Here is a 15033-nt window from a genome sequence, read left to right as displayed (position 1 = left end):
TTGGGTGTGAGTGTCTATAACAGGGTGTGGGACCAGTGTTGGGTGTGAGTGTCTATAACAGGGTGTGGGACCAGTATTGGGTGTGAGTGTCTATAACAGGGTGTGGGACCAGTATTGGGTGTGAGTGTCTGTAACAGGGTGCGGGACGAGTATTGGGTGTGAGTGTCTATAACAGGGTGTGGGACCAGTATTGGGTGTGAGTGTCTGTAATAGGGTGTGGGACCAGTATTGGGTGTGAGTGTCTATGACAGGGTGTGGGACCAGTATTGGGTGTGAGTGTCTATAACACGGTGTGGGACCAGTATTGGGTGTGAGTGTCTATGACAGGGTGTGGGACCAGTATTGGGTGTGAGTGTCTATAATAGGGTGTGGGACCAGTATTGGGTGTGAGTGTCTATAACAGGGAGTGGGACCAGTATTGGGTGTGAGTGTCTATAACAGGGTGTGGGACCAGTATTGGGTGTGAGTGTCTATAACAGGGTGCGGGACCAGTATTGGGTGTGAGTGTCTATAACAGGGTGTGGGACCAGTATTGGGTGTGAGTGTCTATAACAGGGTGTGGGACCAGTATTGGGTGTGAGTGTCTATAACAGGGTGTGGGACCAGTATTGGGTGTGAGTGTCTATAACAGGGTGTGGGACCAGTACTGGGTGTGAGTGTCTATAACAGGGAGTGGGACCAGTATTGGGTGTGAGTGTCTATAACAGGTGTGGGACCAGTATTGGGTGTGAGTGTCTGTAACAGGGTGTGGGACCAGTACTGGGTGTGAGTGTCTATAACAGCGAGTGGGACCAGTATTGGGTGTGTCTATAACAGGGTGTGGTACCAGTATTAGGTTTGAGTGTCTATAACAGGGTGTGGGTCCAGTATTGGGTGTGAGTGTCTATAATAGGGTGTGGGACCAGTATTGGGTGTGAGTGTCTATAACAGGGAGTGGGACCAGTATTGGGTGTGAGTGTCTATAACAGGGTGTGGGACCAGTATTGGGTGTGAGTGTCTATAACAGCGAGTGGGACCAGTATTGGGTGTGTCTATAACAGCGAGTGGGACCAGTATTGGGTGTGTCTATAACAGCGAGTGGGACCAGTATTGGGCGAGTGTCTATAACAGGGTGTGGGACCAGTATTGGGTGTATCTATAACAGGGTGTGGGACCAGTATTGGGTGTGAGTGTCTATAACAGGGCGTGGGACCAGTGTTGGGTGTGAGTGTCTATAACAGCGTGTGGGACCAGTATTGGGTGTGTCTATAACAGGGTGTGGGACCAGTATTGGGTGTGAGTGTCTATAATAGGGTGTGGGACCAGTATTGGGTGTGAGTGTGTATAACAGGGTGTGGGACCAGTTTTGGGTGTGAGTGTCTATAACAGCGTGTGGGACCAGTATTGGGTGTGAGTGTCTATAACAGGGTGTGGGACCTATTGGGTGTGAGTGTCTATAACAGGGGGTGGGACCAGTATTGGGTGTGAGTGTCTATAACAGCGAGTGGGACCAGTATTGGGTGTGTCTGTAACAGGGTGTGGGACCAGTATTGGGTGTGAGTGTCTATCACAGGGTGTGGGACCAGTATTGGGTGTGAGTGTCTATAACAGGGTGTGGGACCAGTATTGGGTGTGAGTGTCTATAACAGGGAGTGGGACCAGTATTGGGTGTGAGTGTCTATAACAGGGTGTGGGACCAGTATTGGGTGTGAGTGTCTATCACAGGGTGCGGGACCAGTATTGGGTGTGAGTGTCTATAACAGGGTGTGGGACCAGTATTGGGTGTGAGTGTCTATCACAGGGTGTGGGACCAGTATTGGGTGTGAGTGTCTATAACAGGGTGTGGGACCAGTATTGGGTGTGAGTGTCTATCACAGGGTGTGGGACCAGTATTGGGTGTGAGTGTCTATAACAGGGTGTGGGACCAGTATTGGGTGTGAGTGTCTATCACAGGGTGTGGGACCAGTATTGGGTGTGAGTGTCTATAACAGGGTGCGGGACCAGTATTGGGTGTGAGTGTCTATAACAGGGTGTGGGACCAGTATTGGGTGTGAGTGTCTATCACAGGGTGTGGGATCAGTATTGGGTGTGAGTGTCTATAACAGGGTGTGGGACCAGTATTGGGTGTGAGTGTCTATCACAGGGTGTGGGACCAGTATTGGGTGTGAGTGTCTATAACAGGGTGTGGGACCAGTATTGGGTGTGAGTGTCTATAACAGGGTGTGGGACCAGTATTGGGTGTGAGTGTCTATAACAGGGTGTGGGACCAGTATTGGGTGTGAGTGTCTATAACAGGGTGTGGGACCAGTATTGGGTGTGAGTGTCTATAACAGGGTGTGGGACCAGTATTGGGTGTGAGTGTCTATAACAGGGTGTGGGACCAGTATTGGGTGTGAGTGTCTATCACAGGGTGTGGGACCAGTATTGGGTGTGAGTGTCTATAACAGGGTGTGGGACCAGTATTGGGTGTGTCTATAACAGGGTGTGGGACCAGTATAGGGTGTGAGTGTCTATAACAGGGAGTGGGACCAGTATTGGGTGTGAGTGTCTATAACAGGGTGTGGGACCAGTATTGGGTGTGAGTGTCTATCACAGGGTGTGGGACCAGTATTGGGTGTGAGTGTCTATCACAGGGTGTGGGACCAGTATTGGGTGTGAGTGTCTATCACAGGGTGTGGGACCAATATTGGGTGTGAGTGTCTATAACAGGGTGTGGGACCAGTATTGGGTGTGTCTATAACAGGGTGTGGGACCAGTATAGGGTGTGAGTGTCTATAACAGGGTGTGGGACCAGTATTGGGTGTGAGTGTCTATAACAGGGTGTGGGACCAGTATTGGGTGTGAGTGTCTATAACAGGGTGTGGGACCAGTATTGGGTGTGTCTATAACAGGGTGTGGGACCAGTATAGGGTGTGAGTGTCTATAACAGGGAGTGGGACCAGTATTGGGTGTGAGTGTCTATAACAGGGTGTGGGACCAGTATTGGGTGTGAGTGTCTATCACAGGGTGTGGGACCAGTATTGGGTGTGAGTGTCTATCACAGGGTGTGGGACCAGTATTGGGTGTGAGTGTCTATAACAGGGTGTGGGACCAGTATTGGGTGTGAGTGTCTATCACAGGGTGTGGGACCAGTATTGGGTGTGAGTGTCTATAACAGGGTGTGGGACCAGTATTGGGTGTGAGTGTCTATCACAGGGTGTGGGACCAGTATTGGGTGTGAGTGTCTATAACAGGGTGTGGGACCAGTATTGGGTGTGAGTGTCTATCACAGGGTGTGGGACCAGTATTGGGTGTGAGTGTCTATCACAGGGTGCGGGACCAGTATTGGGTGTGCGTGTCTATCACAGGGTGCGGGACCACTATTGGGTGTGAGTGTCTATCACAGGGTGTGGGACCAGTATTGGGTGTGAGTGTCTATCACAGGGTGTGGGACCAGTATTGGGTGTGAGTGTCTATCACAGGGTGCGGGACCAGTATTGGGTGTGAGTGTCTATCACAGGGTGCGGGCCGAGGCCCAGTTTTCACCTGATTAACCCTTTATCCCTGTATAACAGAGACATTGGGTGCTATTAATTCAGTCGTGCATGGGGAATCTACACTTGGTGTTGTGTCCCTGCTCTGGGCTGCTGTGCTCTCTCTGTACCTACTTGTATACTTTTGTCTTTCCGTCTCCTTGCCAGTCACCCTGCTGCTCTTCCTTGCCTTCGGTCGCTGGGCTGCTGGTGTCTGGCTCCATCAGTCCATCTGGCTGGCTGGAATCTGGAACACTAAGAATGGCAGCAAACACAAAGCATCGAGCAGTTACTGACAGGGACGTGACACGGACACTGCCCGTCCACCCCCCAACAATCCCAACATCGCCGGGTCTAACTGTTCCATAGCAGGCAGAAAGCAAAATACTGTAAACAATGAAAATCAGAAATAGAAAGAGAAAATGTTGCAAAGACTCAGCAGCCGGGCAGCATCTGAACAGAGAGGAGGGTCGGATTAACGTTTCAGGTGGACAATAACACTGCAGTCCCGCCCCACAGAAGCTGCCAGTTCCCTTCGGTGAGTTATCGTCCATCTGGCCACGCTGAAATCCTGGGTCGCTTTGGGCCTTAAATACGGCGCTGTTGATATCAGAACAATGGCAGGTAAGAATCTGAGTGTGTGCGCGCATCAAACACTCCCAGGGCAGGTACAGCACAGGTTAGATACAGAGTAAAGCTCCCTCTACACTGTCCCATCAAACACTCTCAGGGCAGGTACAGCACGGGTTAGATACAGAGTAAAGCTCCCTCTACACTGTCCCATCAAACACTCCCAGGGCGGGTACAGCACGGGTTAGATACAGAGTAAAGCTCCCTCTACACTGTCCCATCAAACACTCCCAGGGCGGGTACAGCACAGGTTAGATACAGAGTAAAGCTCCCTCTACACTATCCCATCAAACACTCTCAGGGCAGGTACAGCACGGGTTAGATACAGAGTAAAGCTCCCTCGACACTGTCCCAGCAAACACTCCCAGGGCATGTATAGCATGGGTTAGATACAGAGTAAAGCTCCCTCTACACTGTCCCATCAAACACTCCCAGGGCAGGTATAGCATGGGTTAGATACAGAGTAAAGCTCCCTCTACACTGTCCCATCAAACACTCCCAGGGCAGGTACAGCACGGGATAGATACAGAGTAAAGCTCCCTCTACACTCTCCCATCAAACATTTCCAGGGCAGGTACAGCACGGGTTAGATACAGAGTAAAGCTCCCTCTACAGTGTCCCATCAAACACTCTCAGGGCAGGTACAGCACAGGTTAGATACAGAGTAAAGCTCCCTCTACACTGTCCCATCAAACACTCCCAGGGCGGGTACAGCATGGGTTAGATACAGAGTAAAGCTCCCTCTACACTATCCCATCAAACACTCTCAGGGCAGGTACAGCACGGGTTAGATACAGAGTAAAGCTCCCTCTACACTGTCCCAGCAAACACTCCCAGGGCATGTATAGCATGGGTTAGATACAGAGTAAAGCTCCCTCTACACTGTCCCATCAAACACTCCCAGGGCAGGTATAGCATGGGTTAGATACAGAGTAAAGCTCCCTCTACACTGTCCCATCAAACACTCCCAGGGCAGGTACAGCACGGGATAGATACAGAGTAAAGCTCCCTCTACACTCTCCCATCAAACATTTCCAGGGCAGGTACAGCACGGGTTAGATACAGAGTAAAGCTCCCTCTACACTGTCCCATCAAACACTCCCAGGGCAGGTTAAGCACGGGGTTAGATACAGAGTAAAGCTCCCTCTACACTATCCCATCAAACACTCTCAGGGCAGGTACAGCACGGGTTAGATACAGAGTAAAGCTCCCTCGACACTGTCCCAGCAAACACTCCCAGGGCATGTATAGCATGGGTTAGATACAGAGTAAAGCTCCCTCTACACTGTCCCATCAAACACTCCCAGGGCAGGTATAGCATGGGTTAGATACAGAGTAAAGCTCCCTCTACACTGTCCCATCAAACACTCCCAGGGCAGGTACAGCACGGGATAGATACAGAGTAAAGCTCCCTCTACACTCTCCCATCAAACATTTCCAGGGCAGGTACAGCACGGGTTAGATACAGAGTAAAGCTCCCTCTACAGTGTCCCATCAAACACTCTCAGGGCAGGTACAGCACAGGTTAGATACAGAGTAAAGCTCCCTCTACACTGTCCCATCAAACACTCCCAGGGCGGGTACAGCATGGGTTAGATACAGAGTAAAGCTCCCTCTACACTATCCCATCAAACACTCTCAGGGCAGGTACAGCACGGGTTAGATACAGAGTAAAGCTCCCTCTACACTGTCCCAGCAAACACTCCCAGGGCATGTATAGCATGGGTTAGATACAGAGTAAAGCTCCCTCTACACTGTCCCATCAAACACTCCCAGGGCAGGTATAGCATGGGTTAGATACAGAGTAAAGCTCCCTCTACACTGTCCCATCAAACACTCCCAGGGCAGGTACAGCACGGGATAGATACAGAGTAAAGCTCCCTCTACACTCTCCCATCAAACATTTCCAGGGCAGGTACAGCACGGGTTAGATACAGAGTAAAGCTCCCTCTACACTGTCCCATCAAACACTCCCAGGGCAGGTTAAGCACGGGGTTAGATACAGAGTAAAGCTCCCTCTACACTGTCCCATCAAACACTCCCAGGGCAGGTACAGCACGGGTTAGATACAGAGTAAAGCTCCCTCTACACTGTCCCATCAAACATTTCCAGGGCAGGTACAGCACGGGTTAGATACAGAGTAAAGCTCCCTCTACACTGTCCCATCAGACACTCCCAGGGCAGGTACAGCACGGGTTAGATACAGAGTAAAGCACCCTCTACACTGTTCCATCAAACACTCCCAGGGCAGGTACAGCACGGGTTAGATACAGAGTAAAGCTCCCTCTACACTGTCCCATCAAACACTCCCAGGGCAGGTACAGCACGGGGTTAGATACAGAGTAAAGCTCCCTCTACACTGTCCCATCAAACACTCCCAGGGCAGGTAGAGCACGGGTTAGATACAGAGTAAAGCTCCCTCTACACTGTCCCATCAAACACTCCCAGGCAGGTACAGCACAGGTTAGATTCAGCTATCCTGCTACGGAGGCTGTTTTCCTGAGTGTAATGCTGATGATGGTCAGGATTGAGCAGAAATGGTCCCGCGGCCTCCAGTCGAGATAATTCCCAATAAGCCCCCGGGCTCTCCAGTTTAATTATTACTGCAGTGAATCCAGTGAAATGTTCCCGCTCTCTCTGCTGATTAACCCTTTATCCCTGTATAACAGAGACATTGGGTGCTATTAGTTCAGTTGTGCATGGGGAATCTACACTTGGTGTTGTGCCCGTGCTCTGGGCTGCTGTGCTCTCTCTGTACCTACTTGTATACTTTTGTCTTTCCGTCTCCTTGCCAGTCACCCTGCTGCTCTTCCTTGCCTTCGGTCGCTGGGCTGCTGGTGTCTGGCTCCATCAGTCCATCTGGCTGGCTGGAATCTGGAACACTAAGAATGGCAGCAAACACAAAGCCTCGAGCAGTTACTGACAGGGACGTGACACGGACACTGCCCGTCCACCACCCCAACAATCCCAACATTGCCGGGTCTAACTGTTCTCAAATGTGGATTCAGCATCTCATAAGGAAATAACACAACAAACAACACCAGGAGTGACTGAGATAATAAGATCAATATAGAACTGATAATGAGTTACAGGCTTCAGGTGAGTATTCTGTGGCAAATATCTCACCTCCTGACTCCCCAAGCCTCTCCACCATCTACAAGGCACAAGTCAGGAGCGTGATGGAAAACCCTCCACTTGCCTGGATGAGTGCAGCTCCAACAACACTCAAGAAGCTCGACACCATCCAGCCCGCTTGATCAGCACCGCATCCACCACCTTAAACATTCACTCCCTCCACCACCGGCGCACCGTGGCTGCAGTGTGGACCATCTACAAGATGCACTGCAGCAACTCGCCAAGGCTTCTTCGACAGCACCTCCCAAACCCATGACCTCCACCACCCAAGAGGATTAGGGCAGCCAGCGCATGGGAACACCACCACCTGCAAAATCCCCTCCAAGTCACACACCATCCTGACTTGGAAATATATCGGCCGTTCCTTCATCGTCGCTGGGTCAGAATCCTGGAACTCCCTCCCTAACAGCACTGTGGGAGCACCTTCACCACACGGACTGCAGCGGTTCAAGAAGTGGTTCAGTTGGTTTTTATATAGAATAACAGGTACCTGGGAGTGGGGTAATGTCCGTGATAGGGGAGAGTGTACATGGGCTGTGGGAGGAGATTAAATGGGTGGGTAGAGTCCATGATAGGGGAGAGTGTACATGGGCTGTGGGAGGAGATTAAATGGGTGGGTAGAGTCCATGATAGGGTAGAGTGTACATGGGCTGTGGGAGGAGATTAAATGGGTGGGTAGAGTCCATGATAGGGGAGAGTGTACATGGGCTGTGGGAGGAGATTAAATGGGTGGGTAGAGTCCGTGATAGGGGAGAGTGTACATGGGCTGTGGGAGGAGATTAAATGGGTGGGTAGAGTCCATGATAGGGGAGAGTGTACATGGGCTGTGGGAGGAGATTAAATGTGTGGGTAGAGTCCGTGATAGGGGAGAGTGTACATGGGCTGTGGGAGGAGATTAAATGGGTGGGTAGAGTCCATGATAGGGGAGAGTGTACATGGGCTGTGGGAGGAGATTAAATGGGTGGGTAGTGTCCGTGATAGGGGAGAGTGTACTTGGGCTGTGGGAGGAGATTAAATGGGTGGGTAGAGTCCATGATAGGGTAGAGTGTACATGGGCTGTGGGAGGAGATTAAATGGGTGGGTAGAGTCCATGATAGGGGAGAGTGTACATGGGCTGTGGGAGGAGATTCAATGGGTGGGTAGAGCCCATGATAGGGGAGAGTGTACATGGGCTGTGGGAGGAGATTAAATGGGTGGGTAGAGTCCGTGATAGGGGAGAGTGTACATGGGCTGTGGGAGGAGATTAAATGGGTGGGTAGAGTCTATGATAGGGGAGAGTGTACATGGGCTGTGGGAGGAGATTAAATGGGTGGGTAGAGTCCGTGATAGGGGAGAGTGTACATGGGCTGTGGGAGGAGATTAAATGGGTGGGTAGAGTCCATGATAGGGTAGAGTGTACATGGGCTGTGGGAGGAGGTTAAATGGGTGGGTAGAGTCCATGATAGGGGAGAGTGTACATGGGCTGTGGGAGGAGATTAAATGGGTGGGTAGAGTCCGTGATAGGGGAGAGTGTACATGGGCTGTGGGAGGAGATTAAATGGGTGGGTAGAGTCTATGATAGGGGAGAGTGTACATGGGCTGTGGGAGGAGATTAAATGGGTGGGTAGAGCCCATGATAGGGGAGAGTGTACATGGGCTGTGGGAGGAGATTAAATGGGTGGGTAGAGTCCATGATAGGGGAGAGTGTACATGGGCTGTGGGAGGAGATTAAATGGGTGGGTAGAGTCCATGATAGGGGAGAGTGTACATGGGCTGTGGGAGGAGATTAAATGGGTGGGTAGAGTCCGTGATAGGGGAGAGTGTACATGGGCTGTGGGAGGAGATTAAATGGGTGGGTAGAGTCCATGATAGGGTAGAGTGTACATGGGCTGTGGGAGGAGATTAAATGGGTTGGTGGAGTCCATGATAGGGGAGAGTGTACATGGGCTGTGGGAGGAGATTAAATGGGTGGGTAGAGTCCATGATAGGGTAGAGTGTACATGGGCTGTGGGAGGAGATTAAATGGGTGGGTAGAGTCCATGATAGGGGAGAGTGTACATGGGCTGTGGGAGGAGATTAAATGGGTGGGTAGAGTCCATGATAGGGGAGAGTGTACATGGGCTGTGGGAGGAGATTAAATGGGTGGGTAGAGTCCATGATAGGGGAGAGTGTACATGGGCTGTGGGAGATTAAATGGATCACTGTATCCTGGATTCTGCTAATCATGTCTCTACGAGCACAGATGCTCGGTATAGTGAAAATCGGAAATAAAACCAGACCGTGCTGAAAATAATCTGTCAGATAAAGGATAACGCCTTGCTTCATCTTTATTCTCCATCAGTTGTGATATCCTGAATTGTGAAGGGTTCCTCCTGAAATGGAAGTTTGTCATTTATTTGTCACATGTTGCCCGGGCCTTACATGTGATTCGGTTTGTTTGTCGGATGGGTTGACCCGCTGAGTGGTGTGATGTCAGTGATGCGACTCCGAGCTGCGTGATGTTGTGGTTGTGGTAACGTTAACATTGAAATCGCTCTCTTCATCAGACGTACCGATGAAGGTACAATCTGATTTAAAGTGTCTTTTGTGGTTGTGTTATTTTTGAGGTCCCTTACTCTGATTAATCACCAGTTTCTGTGGTAATGTGACATTCAGCAGGTTCTGGACTGGGGTTTTTACACACAAACAGATTAATCAGGGTCGAATGGCGGCTCTGAACCTGCAATGTTACGCTAGCCTTCCTCCTTCAGACACTGCTTTGCAGCTTCTGTCTCATTAGAGGTGCGGTGAGAGTGACTGCCCTTGACATTAAGGCAGCATTTGACCGAGTGTGGCATCAAGGAGCCCTAGTAAGAGAATCAGGGTGAAAACTCCACTGGCTGGAGTCGTACCTAGCACAAAGGAAAATAGTTGTGGTTGTTGGAGGCCAATCATCTCAGCCCCAGGACATCGTTGCAGGAGTTCCTCAGCGCAGTGTCCATCTTCAGCTGCATCATAAGGCCAGATACAGTGGTCAGCTCCATTCACAATCCTCAGATAATGAAGCAGTCCATGCCCACATGCAACAAGACCTGGACGACGTTCAGGCTTGGGCTGATAAGTGGCAAGTAACATTCACGTCACACAAGTGCCAGGCAATGACTATCTCCATCAAGGGAGCGTCTAACATAAAAACATAAGAAATAGGAGCAGGAATAGGCCACTTGGCCCCTCGAGCCTGCTCCGCCATTCAATAAGATCATGGCTGATCTTGGGGCTCAAAGCCACTTCCCCGCCCGCTCCCCATAACCCTTCACTCCCTTATCTTGCAAAACTCTGTCTATCTCCACCTTAAATGTATTTAATGACCCAGCCTCCACAGCTCTCTGGGGCAGAGAATTCCACAGATTTACGACCCTTTGAGAGAAGAAATTCCTCCTCATCTCAGTTCTAAAAGGGCGACCCCTTTATTCTGAAACTATGCCCCCGAGTTCTAGATTTCCCCACGAGGGGAACCATCCTCTCTGCATCTACCCTGTCGAGCCCCCTCAGTATCTTATATGTTTCAATAAGATCACCTCTCATTCTTCTAAACTCCAATGAGTACAGGCCCAACCTGCTCAACCTTTCTTCGTAAGTCAACCCCCTCATCTCAGGAACCAACCTAGTGAATCGTCTCTGAACTGCCTCCAATGCAAGTATATCCTTCCTTAAATAAGGAGACCAAAACTGTACGCAGTACTCCAGGTGTGGTCTCACCAATACCCTGTACAGTTGTAGCAGGACTTCCTGCTTTTATACTCCAACCCCCTTGAAATAAAGGCCAACATTCCATTTGCCTTTTTGATTACTTGCTGTACCTGCATGCTAACGTTTTGTGTTTCATGCACAAGGACCCCCAGGTCCCTCTGAACTGTAGCATTTTGTAAACTCTCTCCATTTAAATAATAATTTGCTTTTTTATTTTTCCTGCCAAAGTGGATAACCTCACTTTCCCACATTATACTCCATCTGCCAAATGTTTGCCCACTCACTTAGCCTGTCTATATCCCTTTGCAGATTCTTTGAGTCCTCTGCACAACTTGCTTTCCCACCCATCTTTGTATCATCCGCAAACTTGGCTACATTACACTCGGTCCCTTCATCCAAGTCATTAATGTAGATTGTAAATAGTTGAGGCCCCAGCACTGATCCCTGTGGCACCCCACTAGTTACCGTTTGCCAACCGGAAAATGACCCATTTATCCCGACTCTCTGCTTTCTGTTAGTTAGCCAATTCTCTATCCATGCTAATATATTACCCCAAATTCCGTGAGCTCTTATCTTATGTGGCACCTTATCGAATGTCTTCTGGAAATCCAAATCCACCACATCCACTGGTTCCCCTTTATCCACCCTGCTCATTACCTCCTCAAAGAACTCCAGCAAATTTGTTAAACATGATTTCCCTTTCATAAAACCATGCTGACTCTGCTTGACTGCATTATGATTTTCCTTCCTTAATGAAGGACTCCAGCATTTTCCCAACAACAGATGTTAGGCTAACTGGTCTATAGTTTCCTGCTTTCTGTCTCCCTCCTTTCTTAAATAGGGGTGTTACATTTGCGGTTTTCCAATCCGCTGGGACCTCTCCAGAGCCCAGGGAATTTTGGTATATCGCAACCAATGCACCCACTATCTCTGCAGCCACTTCTTTTAAGACCCTGGGATGCAGGCCATCTGGTCCAGGGGACTTGTCATCTTTTAGTCCCATTATTTTACCAAGTACTATTTCCTTAGTGATAGTGATTGTCTTTAGTTCCCCACTTCCTGTGGCCCCTTGATTATCCATTATTGGGATGTTGTTAGTGTCTTCTACTGCGAAGACAGATACAAAATATTTATTCAGAGTCTCTGCCATTTCCCCATTCCCCATTATTAATTCCCCAGTCTCATCCTCTAAGGGACTAACGTTTACTTTAGCTACCCTCTTCCTTTTTATATACCCATAGGACCAGGACCTCAAACCCGGCACTAAGCTCAGGGTCTGCAGCGCAGCAGTGATACCCGGCCTGCTGTATGCCTCAGAGTCATGGACCATGTACAGCAGGCACCTCAAAGCACTGGAGAGGTACCACCAACGCTGCCTCCGCAAGATCCTGCAAATCCACTGGCAGGATAGGCACACCAACGTCAGTGTTCTCGCTCAGGCCAACATCCCCAGCATCGAAGCTTTGACCACGCTCAATCAGCTCCGATGGATGGGCCACACTGTCCGCATGCCCGATACGAGACTCCCAAAACAAGCGCTCTACTCGGAGCTCCGGCACGGCAAGAGAGCCCCAGGTGGGCAGAGGAAACGCTTCAAGGACACCCTCAAAGCCTCCTTGAAAAAGTGTAACATCCCCACCGACACCTGGGAATCCCTGGCCCAAGACCACACAAAGTGGAGGAGAAGCATCCGGGAAGGCGCTGAACACCTCGAGTCTCTTCGCCGGGAGCAAGCGGAAGCCAAGCGCAGGCAGCGCAAGGAGCGCACATCAACCCAAGCACCCCACCCACCTGCCCCTTCAACCACCGTCTGCCCCACCTGTGACAGAGACTGTAGGTCCCGCATTGGACTCATCAGTCACCTGAGAACTCATTCTTAGTGTGGAAGCAAGTCATCCTCGGTTCCGAGGGACTGCCTAAGAAGAAGAAGAACCTGTAGAAGCTCTTACTATCCGTTTTAATGTTTCTTGCCAGTTTACTCTCATAATTCATCTTCTCTCTCTTTATTATTTTTTTAGGTCGTCCTTTGCTGGTTTTTAAAAATTTCCCAATCCTCTGGTCTCCCACCAATCTTGGCAACATTGTATGCCTTCGTTTTCAATTTGATACCATCCTTTACTTCCTTAGTTAGCCATGGATAGTGCTCCCTTCTCTTAAAATCTTTCTTTCTCACTGGAATATATTTTTGTTGAGAGTTATGAAATATCTCCTTAAATGTCCGCCACTGCATTTCAACTGTCTTACCCTTGAATTTATTTTTCCAGTCCACTTTAGCCAGTTCTGCCCTCATGCCACTGTAATTGCCTTTGTTTAATATCAGGACACTGGTTTGAGATACAACTTTCTCACCCACCAACTGAATTTGAAATTCAACCATGCTATGATCACTCTTTCCTAGAGGATCCTTTACTATGAGATCATTTATTAATTCTGTCTCATTACACAGTACCAGATCTAAGATAGCCTGCTCCCTGGTTGGTTCCATTTCATACTGTTCTAGGAAACCAACCCGGATGCACTCTATGAACTCCTCATCAAGGCTACCATGGCCAATTTGATTTGTCCAATCAATATGGAGATTAAAATCACCCATGATTATTACCGTACCTTTCTTACAGGCCTCCATTATTTTGCATCTGTGTTCACTATGGAGCAGGACGATGTAGGCATAGAAATCAGGCAGGGGGATTGTGATATACTTGAACAAATTAGTATTGAGAGGGAGGAGGTACTAGCGATTTTAGCGGGCTTAAAAGTGGATCAATGCGAGGTTATCCACTTTGGTGGCAAAAACAGGAAGACAGATTATTATCTGAACGGCAATAGATTGGGAAAAGGGGAAGTGCAACGAGACCTGGGTGTCCTTGTGCACCAGTCGCTGAAGGTAAGCATGCAGGTGCAGCAGACGGTTAAGAAGGCAAATGGTATGTTGGCCTTCATAGGGAGAGGATTCGAGTACAGCAGCAAGGATGCCTTGCTGCAGTTGTACAGGGCCTTCGTGAGACCACACCTTCAGTATTGTGTGCAGTTTTGGTCGCCTTATCTGAGGAAGGATGTTCTTGCCATGGAGAGAGTGCAGTGAAGATTCACCAGACTGATACCTGGGATGGCAGGAATGATGTATGAAGAGAGATTGGGTCGATTAGACTTATATTCGCTAGAGTTTAGAAGAATGAGAGGGGATCTCATTGCAACTTATAAAATTCTAACAGGACTTGACAGACTAGATGCAGGAAGGATGTTCCCGATGGCAGGGGAGTCCAGAACCAGGGGTCACAGTCTAAGGATAAGGGGTAAGCCATTTAGGACTGAGATGAGGAGGAATTTCTTCACCCAGAGAGTGGTGAACCTGTGGATCTCTCTGCCACACAGGGCAGTTGAGGCCAATTCATTAAATATATTCAAGAAGGAGTTGGATATATTTCTTGAGGCTAAAGGGATTAAGGGATATGGGGAGAAAGCAGGGACAGAGTATTGGATGATCAGCCATGATCTCATTAAATGGCGGAGCGGGCTCGAGGGGCTGAATGGCCTCCTTCTGCTCCTATCTTCTATGTTTCTATCGTAGAACCATTGTTCAAGAAGGGTACTAGGGATAAACCAGGGAATTACAGGCCAGTGAGCCTAACATCAGTGGTAGGGAAATTATTGGAAAAAATTCTGAGGGAGAGAATTATTCTCCACTTGGAGAGGCAGGGATTAATCAGGGATAGTCAGCATGGCTTTGTCAGGGGGTGATCATGTCTGACCAATTTCACTGAATTTTGCGAGGGGTTGACTAGGTGTGTGGATGAGGGTAGTGCAGTTGATGTAGTCTACATGGACTTCAGTAAGGCTTTTGACAAAGTCCCACATGGAACATTGGTCAAGAAGGTAAGAGCCCATGGGTTCCAGGGCAATTTGGCGCATTGGATCCAAAACTGGCTTAGTGGCAGGACAAATGTAAGAAGTCACACAACACCATGTTATAGTCCAACAGCTTTATTTGAAGTCACAAGCTTTCGGAGCGCTGCTCCTTCGTCAGGTGAAGTGGAGAGATGCATAAAGACACAGCTTATATAGTCAGAGA

General features: G+C 49.2%; 1 protein-coding gene across 1 annotated transcript in view; it reads right to left on the bottom strand.

Moving 5' to 3' along the window:
- Window positions 1–15033, bottom strand: part of LOC147123896 (sperm flagella and cilia-associated protein 2-like) — a 536137-nt gene that overhangs the window by 142512 nt on the left and 378592 nt on the right. The window contains exons 26-27 of the mRNA XM_086002564.1: window positions 6884–7003; window positions 3627–3746 (exon numbers count right to left, since the gene is read on the bottom strand). Coding sequence (XP_085858690.1) covers window positions 3627–3746; window positions 6884–7003 — 240 coding nt within the window. The remainder of the gene's footprint in view (window positions 1–3626; window positions 3747–6883; window positions 7004–15033) is intronic.

The sequence above is a fragment of the Somniosus microcephalus genome, chromosome 1 (assembly GCF_052327205.1).
Source record: "Somniosus microcephalus isolate GS21.2 chromosome 1, FLI_Smic_1.0, whole genome shotgun sequence".
NCBI lineage: Eukaryota > Metazoa > Chordata > Chondrichthyes > Squaliformes > Somniosidae > Somniosus > Somniosus microcephalus.
This window is presented reverse-complemented; position numbering and strand designations above follow the sequence as displayed.